Below are 22,764 nucleotides of genomic sequence, written 5' to 3' on the forward strand. Positions count from 1 at the left end.
ACCTATACTGACTTTCTTTAAAACAAACAAAAAACATAACAGCTACAGCAATGAATGTAAGACATACAACTTGTCAAATTGTGTTTTCACAAATAAGTCTTGAAGCCCCAATTAGATTTAGAAGGTAAACCTATTATGCCGGTTTCTACCACTTTCCAAATGCCTGTCGCAATTTGGCACAGTCCAGGGGTGCTTTGTCAGAGGTTTGCATTTTTGTTACTTCTCCTTTAATAACACAATGTCATACCTTTGTGAATTGTACAAGTTCCAGCCTCTCTTCCTCTGCCAATGGTCTGAGGAAGAACAAATTTTCATACTAAGTAATTGATGTGCAACATCACATGGAGTAGTTTCCATGGGTGTTATCATCCAAGGACCCTTAAGCCACTTCAAGAGCAATGAAAAAGATTTTCATTCAGCAACACAACAGAATAGACTCCTGAAGCCATAACAAGTTACCTGGAAAGTATTCCCTAATAGTATGTGATTTGATATCACATATTTTATCAGTTTTTTTCTAAATGACACAAACGTTGCTTTGACCAAAAGTGGGGAATTGAAAACAAGATACCTTGAACACAAATGAGTCTAATATTAATCTAATCAAATACATTTTCTGAGGTAACAGAACATTGACACACTGTCCATTTGTCTATAGTCAGGGTCAGGGACTGTGAGCCAGGTTTTGGAGAGGGGGTGGGGTTGGTGCCACCAATGTGACATGTATAACATGTACATCAATAAGTAGGCAACCAGTGTGACTAGAGGGTTGGTCCAATGACAGATTAGAGCTATACATATACATGACATTTTATAGTATGAATACTTATCTTGCTGTGTATTATTGGATAATAATTACCTGGTTGTGTAGTATTAAGAATAATTATCTGGTAATTATGGATTGCATACTTAATGTATGATGATGTTCACCTTCATTTAACTTCCGAATGCAAGTATCAAACTACCGTCATTTACAACTTTGGAATCAGAGCCTTTTCTCAAATTATGTCCTTATTTACATAATCAATATATCAATTGGTTTTCCTCTCTATGTCATAGTTCTCAGTTCAAATGTCTTGAAGCGCCATTGTGAAAAGCACTGCCCAAATGTTGACCCCAAAATCCCGGGCTGTCACTCTATCCATATGGTGTCCTCCTATATAGGTGTATACTCGTATACAGGTCGTCATCCAAAAAATAGCCCATTGAAAGGGGATTTCAACTTTTCATCATTAATCATGTAAAGAAGGACCTGAATTGCATAGAATGCATCTCATTATGTTAATCATCACTAATTGTTTTTAGTTAATCATCACTAATCGTGATTACCTGGTTGTTGCCTCCCTGAAGTATTTTCCTGCGTATTCCATCATGGGGGAAGCCCCGACAGGCAGTGATGCAAAGTCACTCTTTGTGTCAGTTGCAGCCTTGAATTACAATACTTTTGTTACTAAGGCCACACATTTCTGATACATAATTCTCATCAGTCTCAGCTACAGCTTATGTTCACATTCTGTTCAAAATATTTACACTATCATCACATCCAGTTCCAAGACCTCATACCTTCACCAAATGATTGTAACCTTTTCGACTTATGTATTATATGTGTTTCTCATTTATCATGCAAATAAGGTCATCATTTGCATAAATCATATCAGTTGATCATCTTCCCCACCCAAATAGCACAAGTTCTCTTTCATTCTTGCAGCATTTAGAAGTTAAGTAAATGTGGACATCATCAGACATATATAATGCAAATGAGGGCCTCATTTACATAATTCATGTGAAAATTCTACATCAGCCTTATTTGCTAAGATAAAACTCTCATAAAACTTGTGTTATTTGGGTAGAGATGATGATCAACTGACATAATTCATGCAAATGAGGTCCTTATTTGCATAATAAATCGAAAACATTTATGACATGCCACTCGAAAAGGTTAACATCAGTTGGCGAAGGTATGGGGCCATGGAACTCTAGTTCATTCATGCATTCATTTGTTCATTTATTAATTTCTTCTTTTCCTTTCCTTTCAACAGCCACTTATCATTGAGAAAATCTAGATCAACTTGAATAGACCCCTTTCCAAATACCGCGGCCATTTTGAATCCAGGGCGAGCGCACGTGGTTCGAGCGCGGGAAAAGTAAACACCCGGTAAACCCAATGCAGCGGTACGGCGTCCCCAATAGAAACCAGCGTTGAGTCATCTTCGGCGGCGAGATGTTCTCCTCCTTGGTGAAATCCATCGATATATTTGCATGGCACAAGTAGATTATATTGTTGTGGACACTTGGACTCGATATCGGCCGGTAAAATTGTGAATTTCTGCTACTTTTCCACAGTTCCTGCCGGGATGTTGAACGCGCGCTACAGTGATAGAATGCTAATATGTTTACACCGCGTGCTTGTAGTTTCCCTAATAATGTTAGCTTAAGTCGAGAAAAATCCCACAAAACGTACACTTTTCGGGCTGGGATCCTTGTAGCTACGTTTAGGTATGACTCTTGAGCCTTTTTGTTGTCGTGACAATGCCAACATTATCTTGAAATTACGTTAGTTTGAGGGACGGTCGTGTTTTCTGTGCAGCGTTACATCGACTTTGCTCAGCAATATCTGACATTTCCGCTGAATGCAATCCCACAAAAAAGACATTAAAATATTGGCTAGAGTTCAATGTCCTTTTGGGTACAAATTTGACAGCATTCCGGTGGCTTTTAGACGTTCTTTTCGGATTCCAAGAATTTAGTCTTGAGGACTCCAAGTACGTGAGTGAAGGTGTGTTTTCCACTGTATCTGACGTTTCTTTAAATCATTTTGCGCGGCAATATTTCAGATTTCTGTTGGCCGGATGGAACCAAAAAAACTTTAAATAATATTGACTTGAGGACTGAAGGACCTCAGGCCGATATTTTTCCTTTTTTTGTGGGGTTTCATCCTGTGGAAATCTAATATATTTCCGCGAAAAGTGATGTAATGAAACGCTACAAAGAAAACATGCCCCCTGCTTCACTCACGAACTTCATCAAACTAATCTTGGCACTAAAATGTCGTCAAAGTCAAAGGAGCCACCGAAGTTCCGTCAAATTTCTACATTTTCACGTTTCTGTAATATCATCCGACGGAAATTAAGATATTACGGCGCAAAGTGAAAACACTCCATCTTCACTCACGTACTTTAGGTTTTGATATTTCAGAGAACTCGTCAAAAGAAGCCGCTGAAATTCTGCTAAATTCCTAACAAGAGTTAGACCCTACCAGTCTCCACGGGTTGCTGGGAAAATAGTAGCAATTGGCCAAATAGAGTCAAATGTATGAAGGAGGTCGGCTATGGAGATGGGGTCCAATATTGCAACCCTCCATGGCCAAAGTCCCCCGGCAAATGTTCTCCCCATAGCCGGCGCGGTTAGTCTGGAAGAGACTAAACAAAAATGACCTTAAGCTCAAGCCTACATTTTCACGTCTTCTTTTGTGGGATTGCATTCAGCGGAAATGTCAAACATCGCCATGCGGAGCGATGTAACAAGAAAGAAAGGAAAAGCTACACAGAAAAGAAAGAAAGGCTAGACAGAACACATGACCCCCTCTCAACGCGCCTTTTCCCAGGCGAAGTTGGCATCGACCAAAATTACGGTCACAACCGGTAAAATTCTGTATATTTCTATCTAAGTAGCTATAAGGATCCCAGCCCGAAAAGTGTATGTTTTGTGGGATTTTTCTCGACTCAAGCTAACATTATTAGGGAAACTACAAGCACACGGTGTAAACATATTAGCACTCTATCACTGTAGCGCGCGTTCAACATCCCGGCAGGAACTGTGGAAAAGTAGCAGAAATTCACAATTCTACCGGCCGATATCGAGTCCAAGTGTCCACAACAATATCATCTACTTGTGCCATGCAAATATATCGATGGATTTCACCAAGGAGGAGAACATCTTGCCGCCGAAGATGACTCAACGCTGGTTTCTATTGGGGACGCCGTACCGCTGCATTGGGTTTACCGGGTGTTTACTTTTCCCGCGCTCGAACCACGTGCGCTCACCCTGGATTCAAAATGGCCGCGGTATTTGGAAAGGGGTCTATTAGGCAACATTTGCAAGCAAATGTAGTATATCTACTCCAAACCCTCCAATGCAAAAATAGACTCTTCCAAAATCACCACTGTGCTAAAATGGACCAATAATTCAACTAATCTACAGATTTCAAGTTATTTAGCTTTCTCACAGCAACATAGGAGTCCAAAATATTCATATCATAGATGAGGGGCCATTTTGAGAGAAATACATTTTTCATTGGGGAGGGATGGGACTTACATGTAGGTATCCTGCATTTGCTTGCAAATGTTGCCTTATACATGTGTAGTTTTATTATCCTATATCATGAAGGTGACTTATTTCTAAATTTTGAGTTCAAATTTTGAAACAAACTGAAAACATCCTGATCTCATTCACAAGTTGTTTTTTTTCTACAATGTAACTGTAGGTACTACATGAGAAGATCTGTCCTGACCTGACTGGTCCTATCTGGATCTGACACAGAAGAGAGAGATGACCTGTGGGCGACTGGCTGCACATAGTCCTTTGGAAAGTAGCCCTTGTCTCCTTTCACCTCACCCAACATCCAGTCTACAATACAAATAAGTAGCTTACACAATGTAACTAAACAATACCAGGTTATAACTAACAAAATATAAACATTGTGGTAAAAATTTGTACATTGAAGACCTCAGACATTTGCAATATTGAAGCACCTCCGACATGAACCAGATGTTGCCTGAATACCATTGGACATTTCTGGTCATTTTCTGGTATTTCGGAAGGTGTTGTTGAAAACATACATGTATGTTAAGTGGGCCTAATTTACCACGGATTAAGAGTAATCATTATCATGATAAAGACATATTAAGGACCCTGACGACTGTGCTTAAATTCACTATTATCCCTCCATCCACCCAGGCAGCTGTACAGGAAAAACTGTTGGGAGACCATATGATGAAGGTTAGACATCCAGGTAGAACATTATCTACAATACTAAATAAATCAAATAACTGCCATGGATAAGTCCTCCAGAGTCAGAGTCAGATGTATATCTTATCAGTAACTGAGAGTGAGTCTGAAGACAAGACAGTAACTGTTAACATAAAGAGTTCTGCTTGAGCACATGAGCTGCTGTTGAGTTTGGAGGTGGGCAGGGCATGGCTCACGTACCAGTGAGTTCAACAGTCATGCAGTCCTCCTTTGTTTGCTTGTAGACAGCCTCTTTCACTCTTCATTCAAACTAATAATATGGAACAGCATGTAAGAACACATGTAACAACACATGCATCATGAGCCAAGTTTATTCAAATACAGAGTAAATGAGGCTAGGAGGCTATCTACATGACATGTATATTTTGAACAAGCAAACCTACAACAAAACCCTAAACAGGAAAAGAGGACTTTGTGTTGAACTCTCCAGTACATGGAGCCCCCCTGCCCTCTCCCCCCCCCCCCCCCCCCCCCAACACACACAACAGTTGTACCTCCTATGGTCCAAAAGGTCTAGCAGGGTTACTTGACTCTCATCTGTCATGTAATGATGATCTGTAACTGACATTTACATGCCAATTCACATACAGGTTACACTACAGACTCATTCTCAATCACTGAATAAAGATAGCAGATGCCATCTGAAATGTCTGACTGCAGAGAATCTATTCAGTTGCTTGATTGAATATTCTGTATTTTAGGAATGAAAGGAAAATAGGCAAGTGACCGATAACGATATGTTATATCCTATAGAGAAGGTCAGGGGAAATGTTAATTGAACTGCCCTGATATCTTATAAACATAAACATGCCTCTGGTGAAAAGAAACCAACATTATGTTCCAATTGCTTTCTGGGTTACATGCAGGGCCCAGTACATACATTGTAACCTCCTTGGTACAGTGAAAATAAAAATTGTGACTTTGAACTGTGCACAGATCAAGTGAAGGTGTTTTACCTGACTGGTTTTCTGACCCATCCACCTGATCTGGCAGAGCTGACAGGGACCTGTCAGCCTTTTCTTTATCATCTTCCAGTCAACAGTAAGAGAAGGAAGCAGTGATGAGAAGTTGAGAGGGAAACAGGTAAAGAATGGGAATATTTCAGTCAGGAATAAGCTATATGGAGTACAATTTGTTGCATCCTTCATCAGTACAAATTACATTGCAATGGAATGCTTACCATTATTAGACTAGAGCAAATTGACTACAATTTGTCAAACACTCTAAAGAAACTCCAAGTACACTCAAATGTTTGTAAACTATGCATGACATCACTCCGTGGAAAAAAGGTTGCTATCAACATTTTTAGGAAAAACACAGACAGAAACTCATTGGATTTTCTGTGATCCATATTATATAAGCCTGAGAGAATGACGATTGTACACTTTGACAACCTTGATATTAGGAATTCTCTTCCGTCATAAGTATGATCCTTAGTCATCTCTCTCTTTTATACAAAACAATGAAAAAGGTTTACGTCCAGCGACATAACAGAATAAACTCCTGAACCAGTAACAACATAGGCTGTAGGCCTCGGAAGGAGAGTCTATATATATACCGAATATATACCGGGATATCGGGTGGTAGGCTGGGCGGATCCCGAACTTACCCGAAAGCCGACCTCGCCCGAAGGGCGCTCGTAGGTGGGCGCCCGAAGTGCGCCCCATGGCGCCGCAGGCGCCAAGCGAATTCCTCGCGGAGCGAGGAATGAGCGATAGGTACGAAACCTCATTTCAAACAACCTAATTTTCTGCTAATTCCTTCGACTCATGCAGGCACTTGGCTTGGTGGTGATTCTCATGTTTGGTGTCCTATTTACCCATGGAAAACACCTAGTTGATAAAAAACCGATGACAAAGGACGATACGAGGCATTTTGTAACGCCCAAAAATCCTTCTTTTCCCGACATGACCGTTACCGGCAGTATGCACGGCACCGCTGTTCACGGAACAATGACATCATGGCCGGCAGATTGGACCGGGCCGGTGCCATGCACGCAAGGGGTTTCGGCACCGCTATTAACTAAGCTATCATTATGATAAGCGTTGGAAATGCCAGGATTGTGAACATAGATATCTTATTCATCATATATTTGTCTACCAGCATTGTACATGCGTTCCTATTTGCTTCTTACGTACTCACTAGATATCGTACTTCTAGCCAGATTTACCAGCTAAAATCAGACGATAAACGTGCTAAACCTTCCATTAAAACGACTATGACGTATCTTCAGTGTAACACATCTTTTGTGAGCATCCTGTTACTTTGTTACGTTGCAAAATGGGGACTGCAATGGACAGTAATAGGTCCGGATTGGCCCCCGAAAGATCGAAGACACCCCTTCTGGTAACGGTGACCAGGAGTGCTGATTTCGTACCCTTAGATATTTTGAAGTTAGCTCCTCCGAGCGGCTGTCTCACATTGGACGACGGGGGGCCGTCGGGAGTATTTGCATAACTATGGGGTAGGATGTCTTACGCAACTGCTCAGCGGGGAAGACAAACTCGCTATTGTTTTGAGTCCGCGGAGCTGAGGCCTACTGCCCATGGTAACAACAAGTTGCGCGGAAGCGTCATGCATGACGTATTTCATAATGTAATTCCACACCCCATACTTCATCATGTTTTTCTAACTTACACGATAGCTAGTATCTTTTAAGAGTAGCTGACGTTAAACCTTTCTTTGACATTCAGACTACCCATGGTGATTCGAGATTTGAAACTCTTGCCAGGTTTAGGAAGGATTGATACAACCCAGTGCCCCCCGCTGTGATGGCACATTTTTGCACGGTGTTAAGTATAAATACATGCTCGCACGGCATTAAGAAGGCAGAGAAAAATTACAGACCATGCATTTTTCATTTTAGAAGAGCTGATATTTCTTCCAATGGGTTAAACATTTGGTTCTGTCTGCGCGGTTTTAAGATAAATACGTTTTGAATAAATTGGACGTTAATTGGTCACATTACGTTACATGTACTCTCCTTATCTAACCCAGCAAATCTAACATGGTGTTTCAAACAAATGGTCTGGAGTATTTAATATTTTCCAAATTTTCTAACTACCTGTATCTGAAAATCAAAATTAGGTAACTTAGCAGCAACTTGAACGTAGCTGTCCTATGTCAGTAGTTTCTCTTCTTAATTGCGTGTTATCTGATCAGACATCAGTGATTTTGACATTAATAGCAAGATGCCATGTATACAAGAATCCTGATTTTGGTTTTTACACTGCCTTACCTTCATGGATATCCTCTCGTAGCTCCTTTAACAGCTTGATGACATCACCTGACTGGAAACTCAACAGCTTCTCTTCATGTTCTTTCCTGGGAACATCTCTGGTGACGTAGCTTCTGGTGGCACGGACATAGTTGGACTCCTGGAAACACAAGGAAGTATTTTAGTTGCTGACTTTGAAACAGGATAAGAAAAATAAGAAATGAATGAATTTTCATGATTCTTAATCTGTAGGTAACTTTAATGAATAACAATGCAATTGTATATAAATCATGCAAATTACGACAAGTTTTGCAAAATTGATGAGGAAAATTTATCTTAACTGTGCTAGATGACAAGAAATGACTCATTACACACGTGGTAGTAAAACCAGTGCAAAAATGTCAATAATTACAGATTAGAAGTACTTACTTTTTCAAGATCCTTGATCCATTTTCTAATCATATCCTGAATCTGCTTAGCCTAAATAGGAAGAAAGAATAAAGAGTACATGCAAATTTTATCGCAAAGACATATCGCATGTATATGTTTAGCTGTAAATGGTGTCAGATAGGCAGGTTTTGGGCGAAAGATTTTGAACAAATCATTTCAGAAACTCTTTCAGACTAGCAGCAACCATTGCCTTCAGGAAGCTAATAATAGAATCAGAATGTTCAGGTCATTTTAGTTCAAAGAAACCTTGGAAATGGATGAAAAATCATCATAACAGAGTTCCAGTTTGATTTTGTAGTGATCTCCCATATTCTTGCAACCTTACACCCTGATGGGCTAATATCACAACTGAAACTTTAAATAAAAATGATGTAAGATATGTGGCAGCCTGTTTACTGACCCCCTGGGGATTGACCATAATCATGCATAAGGTTCCAAGTGTTATGAATAGTTATGCATAAGGTTCAAGAAGTTATGCATAAAGTTTCAAATTTGGTTGTTTGAAGATTATGCATAATCATGCATTAGGCTCCAAAGGTTATGCATGATTACGTCTATTATATAAATTCATATATTATGCACCATCCTAGTTTCTGGGGCATCTGGGGAAGGTCTGCCAGTCAAATGAGCCTAAAACTGAAATACTAACAGCTAGTGCCATACATGACTTGTATAGCAACACATATTACAACATTATTTAGTGGCATTGTGCATAATTGCACTGAATGATATCACTATATATTAAACAAATATCAAATGACATTAAACTCTAATTTTATAACCTCTATCAACATTAATGCACTGGGCTACATAAATCTGCCATGTTGAAAAACAGTGGGTTTAAGAGTCTTTAGTGCAGCAATTCACAGGTATGCACAGTTTAGATATACAGGAGTGCACTATATACATGCATATGTAGCCTGATTTATTATCCCGCTTATAGCAGCCGCCCCGTAACCGGTCAGCAAGGGGACAGAACCCCCCCGGACAGCTGGAGTTTGGGTTATACAGACTAGGCATTGTACTGGGGGAGTCGTGTAGGAGATCTGTTTGGATGTATCTTTTCAGGGTGGCGGATTTATGTACCCTGGTGAAATTATGTTTACTTGATTGAGATGTTAATCGTAGTATTCTATTGGCTTGGTTTATATGAACAAGAATCAGTTCTATACAACTGTTCAGAATCAACCATGGATCCCTCAGCCATCCCTACCCTTGGTGTATACAGGGGAATCCTGTTTCCACTGTGCAGGTTGATGTGCAAAACAGTCCTGGGCTCCACCTCAACTGATTGGATGTCCTTGAACCTGATGGGTGTACAACATGTATAAAGAAATAGAATGATGTGGACATTGGTGTGGCCAAAAGATACAGATTACTGTTACAGTAATACATGACTCTATAATCCTCATCAGCAAGAGCAGACCAAGAGGAGAATGCAAAATTTGATATCAGTACTTACTTAACTCTCTTCCTTGGCTTGTCTTACCTGATGAAAATTTGATACTATTTACATCATAGACTTATAAACTGACAGCGTGAGAGAGACAGACTAAATATGCGAAGGACAGGTTTTCATGTAACATAACCAACTGCCTAGTAAGCATGTCTGTTAAACCGAGCTGTGCCACAACAAAAGGCCATTACTATACTGGCCTATTGCTACAATACAGATACAGAAAATGATGGACAAATGGCAGACATCACATAATCATGTACATCTACAATAGCCAGTTGGGATGTCCCTTAAGCTCAAATGAGCTCACTGTTGAGCTCCTGGCTCCAATTAGTTAGTAATTGGAAGAGCTCGGTTCAAGTCCTGGGAAGGGCATCTTGGTTGGGGTTGGGGTTCCATGTTCGAGGAGGTGCCTCGAGCAGGTTAGAAAGGGAAAAGCTAGCAACCCCTCCCCGTAAAAATATACCTGCCACTGACAGTGAAACAGCTGGCCTATGTGCCACAACAACTGTTACAGTCAGTCAGCTTACCTGAACTCTCTTAACACATGAAGGCAGTCTTTAAACGCACTCTCTGCATCCCTCCTCATGAACCTGACTCCAGAGTGAGACACACCCAACATCTGCACATCTGGGTTTGCCCGGTCACCCTGCAGACAGTATCATCAAGGTTTGATGTTAAACACTGGGTCAAACATAATAACAAACTGTACTGATGAAAATAGAATCTTCCATGTAAAAACTACTTTGATTCCTATCGCTTCAACACATTTTATGAAAAAATGAAAATTGTTTTATATTATCATGAACATGTTGAAACATCAGGAGTTGTTACCGATACAGGGAAGACTCTGCAGAAGTAGGTTGGAAAGTCTCTTGCTATGTCCACAACCCTCTTCTTGGTCATCGCAGTCTGTGATAGGTTGGATGGTGTGATGCCATGTTCATCTGAAATCATAACAAAACATATAAACACACATACATACATGCAAGTTCTGCTGCAGTACTGTAAGAAGATGCCAGGAGGCCCATGCTCGATCTTGACCTTTGTCTTACCAACACCTACCCACCAACCAAATATCATTAACATCCATCAATAGCTTTCTCGAGTTATGCTGTTTACATCAAACACACATGCATCAACAACCACTCACAAACAGAAAACATTTAACCTTCTGGCAAAGGCAATCATATCATCAGAAATAAATACATTTGAAACCATTCACAGTTACATGTTGCTTATTCTATGTGAGCTTATCAGGAGATTATCTGACAGAAAAATGTCAGGTGGACTCTTATGTCACACTTGCACATACTTTACTTCAGACATGAAATGATGGTGAAAATACCAAATATGGTTTGCAGCTTGCTGCTCTCCTCAATGGTCATCCTGAGGCAGCTGTTTATCCTAGACACATCATGCACCACCTACAAAATGATACACATTTAACTCATAAGGGCAGGAGTATATGAACTGATGTTTCACAACACCACACAATGGTGAAAATGGAATGGTACTGTTCCCTGTCACTGTCGTCTCATCAAACATCTCGCTTTTGTGCATCTTTCATGAAAACAGTGATGCATGGCTGCTGATCAAAGGTCTGACAGAAGCACCCATAATCCTGTGGCTGTGAAAGCCTTCCTCACCTGCTGTGCTCTCTTGCTTTCCCACCATCAAGTCCTTTCTGGGTAATTTTTGTATAACCACTTCCCAGACAATGAAAGAACACTGATTTTCAAGGTTACAAAAAATAATATAAGTCAACTGGGTTCATTTTCACATCCAGGCAGGAATGGAGTCAGCATGAGTATATGGATGTTTCTTTATTGAACCGCCATGGTACATTGTGTACGTATCCCAATATTTCATCACTTCTATTATGCAACCCTAATAGAATGCATGACCCTCTTGAATTAAGTCAAAGTGCACAATTTCAGTCCAAGGGAGACTTCAACCTTATGATAGGAGTGTTGATTTAAGGAAAGAATGATGTAACCCACCTGTGCAAACACGAGGTTGAGTGCAGTGGGGTTCTCCAGCTTCTCTGTGGGATTAAACACCTGTGGTGCATGATGTAAAACAAAAACTCAGGTGAAAGTGTCAACTACAAATAGTACAATGATAAATTGAAAATTTGGTTTAAATACCAGGGCACAGGAGCCAAAAATTCATGTTTTTAGTGTAAAAATTGCCAAAAATCACCAATTTAATTATCTTGAAGTGACGTATGCCAAAAGTGTGAATGAAGTCCTGTGGGCATATGTCCTAGACATCCTGAGATACCAAATTTCAGGTCATTTGGTTTCAATACCAGGCCATAGATCTAGAGGCCCCAAGTATATATTTTTGGTCTGATATTTGTTAAGAATACATTCAATGACATGTAAAATTTGGTGCCTTTAAGGCACATTTGTACCATTTTTCAGCTACATGTATGCTGCTGGGCTGCCAAATTTGAGCTACAGCTTTCAGAAGCCTCATGACTGGTAAGACTTTCCAACAAACTGAAATCAGTACTTACTAGAATTACATTGCCTGGTACATGTTGTGATTATATTAAACGTAACCATTTTTTCGTTTCAACGCACTCGCTCAGTGCAAGGCCATAGGAGGTCATTCCTCTAAGCACTGAACTAATTGTTACTGTAGCAGCATCTCTTCACCCTACATGTAGGTCAGAAACATCAATGCTCGAGACAAGCATGACGTCACTGACCCATTAGGAGAAGCAGGGGTTACGAAGGCTGCACGAGAAATTCCCTACACCATTTAGACCGGAATGTTTTGATCCACTCATACCAGCGCATGCCGCTATCCTTTTTCGAACGATGTGGTGGGTGATTTTACGTGCTCAATGTGTGACTCTCCTCAAACACAGGACCTCCATTTAACGTCCTATAATTGTTAGAGTGTTCTTCTTGTTAGATGTTGATACAAATCTTCCTGACTGTCCTTAATGTCATTAGTTTAAATAGAATGACCGAAATGATGATTACCTCCTTTCTGACACACAGGTTCCAGTGCACCCTGGTGTAAGTATAGTAAGGCCCAGGATTGTGAGGGTACAGTTCTGTCTTAGTTTGTCCTGACCGGGGAAAACCATCAAGAGATACAACATCTGTAAGTTTGAAAAAAAAGAGGCAATACAATAACGTTAGTGTCAGAGAAAATTACTTTTGTTACATTTTACTCCCTAGACCATAGAGCAAGAAATACATTTCTTTTGGTTTTATTTATTCTCCTTGATCTACTTCTCCTACTATGTTGGTCAAATCTTTCATTCAAGAAAAGATAAAGATTCACTTATTTTCTGAATAAAGATTCTCCCAAGCTTGCAATTCTGGGGGTATTACTGTTGTTGCATTTAGCATATCTCCCTTAATAACCATGCTTAAAAAAGAAACTTATATATAGGTACAAAATAAATAAAGGTCAAGCAGCATTACTCATTATGACCATCATTTGTCAGTGACATGATTGAATGATTCAGATGTAATGCTAGTGTAGCGACAAACCTTGTGGCTCTTCTCTCTGAAGTCCCTGTGCATCTGCATCATCTGGCGGGTGATTCTGAGGAAGCACTGGTCTGCCTATTCAACAAAAGTAATAATATTGTTACACAGATTACCTGGGCTGTGAATTGACATCAAGAAATATCAAAGACATATTGTGTCACCAAAAATGATGATGATTGCATTGAATTTCTTGTGTGACTATATGAACATGCATGTAACACAAATTACCAGACGAGGTTCCCTTTCCTGCAGCTGTGGCTGGTTATACTACATAGCACCAAACCTGTGTACATCTCATTCTACATGTTGCTCAACGCTATATGTACAAAATAATGTATATCTAGTAAGGATGCCCCTACCGCACATAATGCACTTGATGACAAAGTGTTCCATTCTGCAATTATAGTTTTCAGAAAAAAATACTCCGATACTGATAGTCACAACTATTTGTTCTTTCCTGAGGCGGTATTTGATACTTAGTAGTTGGAACATTGACTTGTGTGATTATGTATATAATCAGGGCTCACATAATGCATAGTTTTACATGTTTAGTGTGGACATTTTTTTAATTTCTATTTTCTTTTGTACCTATCACTGCCCCAATCTATAAACTAAGGAAAATGTAGTCTAATCACTGGGAAACAAGACCTAAGGTTCTTGCACTGGGCCTTGTATTGTCCATAATTCTGTATCAATCAGTCCTGCATGTAACCTGCATTAACATTAATCTGGCAGGTTACATAAATCCGTCATTTTCAATAACAGTGGGTTTGAGAGATTTCTAGTGTAGTACCCCCTGGTATGCACAGTTTAGATATACAGGAGTGCATATTGTACTGGGGGACGTTACATTGGAGATCTGTTTGGACTTTGGACGTATCTTTTCAGGGTGACAGCATTATGTACCCTGGTGGAATTATATTAATTAAGTTTTCTAATCTGGCTTAATTGGCATTTTGACTTACCAATGATTGTTTTCTCATCAATCATTTAAGCAAGAACTGTAGTTGTACATAACTGAATATTGATAGCTGAAAGAATTTTAAGGATGATTTTTTTGACCATATGAATGACGTCATCAAGTTTTATTGGCCCTAATATAATTTTTTTTGTAAGAGAAAATACAGCACTTGGGTACATACCACAACAATAATTAAAATAAAACTATGTTTGCTATGTGCATATTGATCAAAGCTACAAACATATATTCATACATCATACATTCATGTATTCATATCTACTAACTGTCTGGTATCATCAAAAAGGAATGTTTTTACCTGTAATTAGAAATTAGAAAAAATCATTTTCTAGTAACTGCACAATAAGTACGCCAAAAATAATTACTCAAGCAACTGGATAAGATTTTGAAACAGTCAGACGTTTCAGACAGTATCCACTGTCTTTCGTCAGTGACTAACGATAGGACTGAGAACATCAGTTTTATACCAAAACTCTGAATAGATATGTTAATGAGGTAAAGACAATTTAGGATGTCTTGAAGTAGTCTTCAAAAAGAAGATTAATTCAAGACAAAGTTATGCCAATAGTTCAATTAGCTACTGTTGTTCTAGTACAGTAACTAAATGTTGCTTGTCCGGGGGTGGGGGGTGGTGGGCAGTGCATTATCCCAGGTGCCTGAAAGTTGAACGCGTAGACCCCCTTTCCTGTTGAGGGCGGGGTTGTACATCCTCTCGTATATTGCTTCTCTAATTCCCCGTTCGAACCAGCGTTCTTCACGATCTAGGATGTCCGTGGATTCGAAATTGAATGAGTGTCCCTGGTTGTGTTTTAGATGGTGGTAAATGGCAGAGGAGTAGCGGTTAGCGCTCTTTCTGCAATGTTCCTTGTACCTTTCTTTTAGTGGTCGACTTGTCTCCCCAATGTACATGTTATTGCAGTTCGGTTCCTCACATTTCAGTTTGTAGATGACATTGGCTTTGATACCTTTTTCAGGCCTGTCTTTTGGATGGACTAGTTTCTGCCTGAGAGTTGAGTGAGGTTTGAAGTTAGTGGTAATGTTGAAGTTTTGGAAGATACGTCTGAGTTTTTCCGATACTCCTTGGACGTAGGGAATGGTAATGTTGACCTTGTTTCTGTTGGTCAATGGTCTGCACTTGAGTGTTTTCTTAGACTGGTCAGAAGGTTTGAGGGCCTTGTTGAAGGTCCAATTTTGGTAGCCACACTTGGCTAAAGCCACACGGAGATGTCTGTGTTCTTCTGTTTTTGCTTCGTCTGAGGTAATGACATTGTCTGCTCGATGGAAGAGAGTTTTAATCACTGCTAGTTTGTGTTCCAAAGGGTGATGGGAATCAAAGGCCAGATATTGATCAGTGTGGGTCGGTTTCCTGTACACTTCGAACTGAAGGTTGCCATCCTTCTCTATGATGGTTTTGGTGTCTAAGAAGGGGAGCATGTTGTTTTGACACGACTCCTGTGTGAACTTGATGTTGTCATCTACCTGGTTAATATGGTCAAAGAAGTCATCAGCTACTCTCTTCTTTAGCCTACACCAAGTGTCGTCTACATAGCGAAACCAGTTTGCTGGGGGAGGGCCATTGAAAGTACTGAGGGCTTTGTTCTCAAACTTCTCCATATACAGGTTCACAACAATGGGCGATACCGATGATCCCATAGCACAGCCGTGCACTTGCTGGAAAAACTGTTGTTTGTAAGTGAAATAAGTGCACCCTAGGCAGAGGTCTAGCAGTTCACATATGTGGTCCACGGAGAGTTTGGTTCTGTCTGCAAGTGTGTCGTCGGCCTCCAAGGCTTCCCTAACTACCGATACAGCCTCCTTAGGGGGTATGCAAGTGAAAAGCGAGCACACATCATATGAAGTTTGATGCACAATAAGTAGATATCAAGATGTGCAAATGTACGTTGTAGCTTTGATCATTATGCACATTACAGTATGTACCAAAGTGCTGTATTTTCACTCACTCACTCACTACCAGTGGACTAGCTCCCTGCTGTAGTGATTGCACAAAGTTGTGTGGCCCAAGGGCTACTGAAACGGAGATGGGCGCCGCCCTATGCACCATCGGTGCGGGAAGGAACTTTGACTTATGACTCACTCTCCGGTTTATCGTCTGTTGTTCCCCGTGGTGCGGGGGTTAGACTTGCTTTAACAAATATACGGGGGCTGGATGGCAGCTCGCCAGCCACCCCTGTCTGCTGGGTTGTCTCGTAGTAAATTGAGGTAGTAGTCTTCCTTTATGTTGTCAGACCATCTCTTGCAAGGTCTTCCCCGTGGATTTCTTCCTTCTATGGTCATTGTGGTAATCGTCCTTGGCCACTTCTCATTCTCCATTCTTTGAAGATGGCCGTACCAACGCAGTCGGTTGAATCTGACAGTGTCCTCTACACTATTTACCCCTAGCCTGGTTCTTAGCTCGGTTGGTAGGCTTGCAGGGAGTTTCCATATCCAGCGAACCATGACTTTGTCACACCTGGTTAGTCTCTTCATGTCTTCAGTTGTCACTGACAATGTCTCAGAAGCATACAATAGGACACTTTTGATGCAGGAGTTCAATATATGAGTGCAGTATTTAAAAGGTATGTCGCTGTTTTCTCTCAGAAAAAAAGATTATATTAGGGGCAATAAAACTTTATGATGCCATCCATATAGTCCAAAAGAATTCTTTCATGCTCATCTGTGAATATTAAGTACTAATACTGTTACAGTCGTTATTTCTTAATTCATTAATGAGAAAACAATGCAAGTCAAAATATCAATCTAGCTAGGGTAGAAACCTTTTAGAAGACCAAGCCCATCATAGCCGATAAAGAGTTACCCAGCTAATTCAGCTGGCTATCTTAGCCTGATATGAACACAAATTGAACAGCAAAATAAGAGTTTTAGAAGGATATATCCAATCCTCCTCCTGAGGTGGATTCAAGTTGACCTGCTAAAGCCTTAATTAGCTGGTTAATTTGCGCTCATATCAGGCTAAGATAGCCGGTTCAAATAGCCACGCAGACATGCAACTGTCATTGATTTCAATAGAAACCAATTAAAAATGATCCAGAGCAGGCCTACATTAATTGTACTGTAAAAATCCATACCTGTTTTTTGGCTGAGCCTTCGAAGGGCCTCTTGGTGTATCTTCAAGTCCTGACTCTTTTCAGACATGGCGTCTGAATCTGAGTCTGATTCAGGCAGATCAGCACGTCGTGCTGGAGATGATGATTGCACCCTTTTGATGATAACTCCTCCGATCTTTGCCAAAGCTGCTTTGTGAGGATCTTCATTTTCAGGCTCGGTATTTTCTTCTTTCTTGTCTTCTGGTTGCTGTACCAAGATGTTCTCTGCTGTTGTCTTGACTGACTTCTGTACCGTAGGAGATTTCTTGGCTGGGGAAGCTGGTGTGTCATTAGAAGAGGGCAAATTCTTCTTCACCTGCTTCAGTTTAGCCATTGCCTCCTGATGAGGATCTGGCTTCTTCTTCAGTAGGAATTTAGGCTGCTTGTTTGTGGGTGAAATAGGCAGGACTGAAGAGCCTGTTTTCACAGGTGACTTCTTGGGTTCTTCTGCGGTAGCTTTAGTCACTGCAGGTGTAGTTGGTGTTACTGAAGAGGTTTTCCCCTCTGATGTAGTTTGAGGGCGAGGCTCCTTAACTGGAGAGGCTGTTGGAGGGCTGATGGACACCTTCTTAGGAGATCCACGTTTTAGCTGGCAACAAAAAGAAAAATGTTTCACATACATGTATCTGCAACTTATATATATGGTCAGGGGCAATGGTGCTGATAATTATGTTTAGCCATACCTAGTATGGCTAAACATATTGTTTTTACTCAGGTTTCTTCTTCTTCTTCTCCTGTCAAATCTTCAAATCGATTCATCTCTGTCATTTTTTGACCAAATGACCTGAAATTTGGTACAGAGGTAATGTAGGCAAAAACCAATGTGCGTTCTTTTCCGTTTTTTGATATTGACCTTGAAAGTGATTTTATTGAGGTTTTTAGGCTATTTTTAGCATATCTTGGCCTCCTGCGCCCTGGTATTTCAACCGAATTACCTGAAATTTGCTGTATATGTGGCTTGAACAAATATTTAAAGGACTACATTCCCATTTTTGGCATACATATATTCAAAACGATTTATTTGGGGCTTTCTTGACAATATTTGCCACTTCTGTCACTTTCAATACTACATATGACCTAAAGGTCATTGACCCCAAGTGCCTTGCACCTGGCCTTGCATGCCTGTGAGCCTTGCGACCACCTGATTGGTCAATTGGTTTAATCTAATTATCTTGCATTCCTGGCGCAGGTGTGCTAGTATTCATGCCAAATATGGTATGGGAATTCCTAGGACATGTCATTACATGGCTTTGTTCACTCTTTTTGAGCTATGTAAGCGTGCCACACAGCACACTTCGACGGCGTCGAAATGTGCACAGGAACACGCAGTGACGGCCGTACCAGGGTGTCATATGGGGCACCCAGAACGGCTGTTTTCTACGGTCTCCACATTAATATAAGACGTAAACAGTTGACAATACTCGGTCAGAAAATAGCTGAACAATTATATCTTACGATCTTTTGATTTCTATGAAGGACAGAGTGTGGGAAAATACGGAATTTGCGAAGTTCGTACGGAGCGCCTGTGAGAACGTGCGAGCACCGATCTCGGGAGACCGTTCAACTAAAAACCGTTCTGAAATGAAATAAAAACACCCAAACTATCAACTGTTCCGCTTTTTATTATCTTCAGATGTAATACTTATGATCCATTTGGCTGGAGCTGCCAGCAAACCTGCGTAAAACCTACAGGAAACGCCGATCTCGATGCACGGAAAGTCCGCCATGACGCATGTGCGATCAGCCGCTTAGGCGGAAAGTAGCCACTTATTGCGACACAAACATTACGCCGATTCGGCGTGATTTGTCTGGATATGCCGTGCTCGGTCTCTCTTTTTTGCGTGAGGCCGTTACCACGGAGATTTTCGGACACAAGCTTGAAGGCAAATGTTTATACGCTCAGCAGGATGTCTCTAAATGGTGTATTTTCGCGCAATAAAATATTAAAAGGCATGCACGCCGAACTTTCCACATGCCCTTGCCACCTGCCAGTTAGCACGTCAAGACGTGCAGAGTTGCACGCTGTGACAGAAGTTTTGTCTCTCTTTTTTTTGGCGTGAGTCCTTTACTACGGCGATTTTCGGGCACAAGCTCGAAGGGAAATGCTCAATGATATATCTATTCATAGAAATTCGCACAATAAAATATTAAAAGGTATTAACGCCGAACTTTCCACATACCATCGTCACGTGCCAGTCAGCACGTCAAGACGTGCTGAGCTGCACGCTGTGACGGAAGTTTTGTGGATTGATAGTGAGCCAGAATCGGTGAACTGGTCAAGTGCAGCATGGACTTTGCTGTTACAATTGCGATCATCGATACTTTAAAGTAATCATTAAAAATTGTCGATGTAGCCACAGCACAATTCGATTAAATGCAGGTAAGTAGTTGTACAGCATATCGCACGCCCTGTTCGCGATCGCCCCCTGTGCTGTGCTGTGCGCTGTGACGCAAGAAGATTCTTACAGGTAATTTGCTTCTATTTCTAGTTTAAAAACAAAATACTAGTATTCCTTGTTATTTCCCTTTCAACTTTCAACGGCATTAGCGATTATGAAATGGTTGAAACTTTGTTTTCTTTTTGCGAGCAATTGTTTCTTTCAAGTATTATAAGGAAAGTTTCAAGTTTTTAACGTCTTCGTCATTTGTTATATTCCGCCGTTATCATGTACTGGTCCACACGCTTTGACGGTTACACGGAAACTCACCGTAGCACGTTTCATTGATAATGTTTTTGAATGGTAAGTCGTCATTTGATAAGCGATGATAAAACTTTGCTTTCTTGTTGCGAGTTGTTTTGTTGCTAGTGAGGAACTTGTCAAGTTTTAGAAAGTATTTGTCGTTTATCATATTCTGCCGTTATCGTGTGCTGATCCACACAGTTTGACGGGTAATACGGAAACTCACCACAATACGCTACAATGATATTTTTGAATGGTAAGTTTAGTCCTTTGATAAGCGATTGTAGAATGCAATAAAACTTTGCTTTCTTGTTGCGACTTATGTGGTTGCCTAAGGAAACTGTCGTTTGTCGTATTGTCCCGTTATCATGTGCTGATCCACACGCTTTGACGGGTTATGTGGAAACTCACCGCAGGAAGTTACAATATTAATATTTTTAGTGGTAAATCGTCTTTTGTTAAGTGATAATAAACTAACAGAAAGTTTGTTTTCTTGTTGCAAGTTATTTTGTTGCTATTTGGAAATTGTGAAGTTTTTTTTAATAGTATTTGTCGTTTGTCATATTCTGCCGTCATCATGTGCTGATCCGCACGCTATGACGGTTATACGGAACCTCACCACATCACGTTGCAATGATGGTATTTTTGAATGGTAAGTTTCGTCCGGCTTGGATTAATGGTTGTAAAATTATAGAAACTTTCTTTCCTGTTGCGAGTTATTTTGTTAGTAAGGAAATTTTCAAGATTTTTTTCGAGTATTTGTCGTCTGTGATATTCTGCCGTCATCATGTGCTCATCCACGCGTTATGACGGGAAACTCACCACATGCAGCACTTCGCAATACACACTAGGCTCAACACGCACACGTGTAATATTTAAAACGATTTATCACCGAGCAAGGGACCGCAACCTACGGGCTCTGCTAACGACATAGTTTTGTATGGCAGCCCAGACATAGGAACCCCGTAACAAATGAAACGGGAGGTTTGGCCGCAATTGTCTTTCTTCTACCTGTAGAAGGTGGTCTGCAAACAAAACAAAAACAAAAAAAACGTTTCGAAGGCAGTCGGTTTTGAGCGTTCACGATCCGAAGATTGAATCGTTCCGAAACATTCTGAACCAATTCGATGATTGAACCGTTTCGATTATTTCCGCATTATTTCCCGTAACCAGGTTAGCCTTGTTTGATCCGTCGCCATGTTTGTTTTGTTTTGTTTGGCGGGGTTTGGGTAATAAGCGGGCACCACCAGTCCAAAGTTGATTTGGTTTAATCTCCGACTTCAGCAAGTCGACTGATTTCTTAGTTCTCAGTGCTAAGTAGTATTTTATGTTAAACCGCAGAAACCTTTGACGTTTACTGCATCCAAGGACATCTCTATATATAATGCCCTTGCATCTTAGCATAGATCTACTGTATTCCGGTAGATTTCAACCGGTTCAACTGGACCTAAACAAACGTTGTCCCGGCACAATTGTTTCACCAAAGGTGCACTGATTGCCCGCCATTGTTCTACCGGCTTTTGGAAATAGGTGAATACAAGAACCATTAACAAAACGTAGTGCTGAAAAATAGAAAGGCAGCTAACGTTGTGAGAGAATAATGTAGTTTCATAAGATTGTTTCAAGTGACTGTCTTTCTAATGAGCTCTCTCACACACTTGCATAAGCTCACAACAAAGCCTGCTCGTTTATTTGGTGTTTTTTTTTTTTGCTGTACGTCGATTGGGCCATGTTGTCTGTACGAGTCCATGCCATAACCTTATACGTGAAATCAGTCAGAGCACCCCGCATTATTCCCCTGTAGAAAACAGAAAAAAGTTTAGTAATTTCAATCAATTCAAGGGATTCTCTCATCTCCTACCCCTTTTAGAAATGAAACCCGACATTTTTCATCAGTGAAATAGAACGATTGAAAGACTTTATATGCAGATAATACGGAACACGGACTTTTAGACTTGTACATCTAATCTATGTTATGAATAAACAATATCATGACTAAACGTAACTAATGGTATGCTTTCCGTGAATAAGACTGTGAGAAGGAACTCGGTGTGTTTAGCCGATAAATTCCTTGGAATTTTACAGGCTCATGCCTTATCACCCTGTCACAAGGACCAAAATTAAAAGTCTATATTATGACGTAACCCATTTATCCACCTGGTAAGCTAAAATGTCACAACGTCTTTCATCCTATTTGCAACTTGTGTTTTATTGCGGGGCAGGATTAAGAATAGCTGTTCTAGAGCATACGACGAGATTGTCTCATTAGGTCCTACTTGGTGCAAGTGTTTCCAGCAGCAGACACTATCGCCGTCCGGCAATTCATGATCT

General features: G+C 40.5%; 1 protein-coding gene across 5 annotated transcripts in view; it reads right to left on the minus strand.

The window, feature by feature from the left end:
- Positions 1-22,764, minus strand: part of LOC136439587 (unconventional myosin-XV-like) — a 111,977-nt gene that overhangs the window by 20,498 nt on the left and 68,715 nt on the right. For 4 of the 5 annotated variants that reach the window (XM_066435010.1, XM_066435008.1, XM_066435006.1 and 1 more), the window contains 14 exons: positions 17,735-18,341; positions 13,670-13,744; positions 13,151-13,272; positions 12,155-12,214; positions 11,500-11,578; positions 10,986-11,098; positions 10,682-10,800; positions 9,909-10,002; positions 8,675-8,725; positions 8,267-8,405; positions 5,985-6,056; positions 4,511-4,626; positions 1,330-1,427; positions 248-293 (listed from right to left, as the gene is read on the minus strand). In XM_066435010.1, coding sequence (XP_066291107.1) covers positions 248-293; positions 1,330-1,427; positions 4,511-4,626; positions 5,985-6,056; positions 8,267-8,405; positions 8,675-8,725; positions 9,909-10,002; positions 10,682-10,800; positions 10,986-11,098; positions 11,500-11,578; positions 12,155-12,214; positions 13,151-13,272; positions 13,670-13,744; positions 17,735-18,341 — 1,791 coding nt within the window. The remainder of the gene's footprint in view (positions 1-247; positions 294-1,329; positions 1,428-4,510; positions 4,627-5,984; positions 6,057-8,266; positions 8,406-8,674; positions 8,726-9,908; positions 10,003-10,681; positions 10,801-10,985; positions 11,099-11,499; positions 11,579-12,154; positions 12,215-13,150; positions 13,273-13,669; positions 13,745-17,734; positions 18,342-22,764) is intronic. The other variant, XM_066435007.1, reaches the window with a different exon arrangement.

This window comes from Branchiostoma lanceolatum, chromosome 8 (genome assembly GCF_035083965.1).
Source record: "Branchiostoma lanceolatum isolate klBraLanc5 chromosome 8, klBraLanc5.hap2, whole genome shotgun sequence".
Taxonomy (NCBI): domain Eukaryota; kingdom Metazoa; phylum Chordata; class Leptocardii; order Amphioxiformes; family Branchiostomatidae; genus Branchiostoma; species Branchiostoma lanceolatum.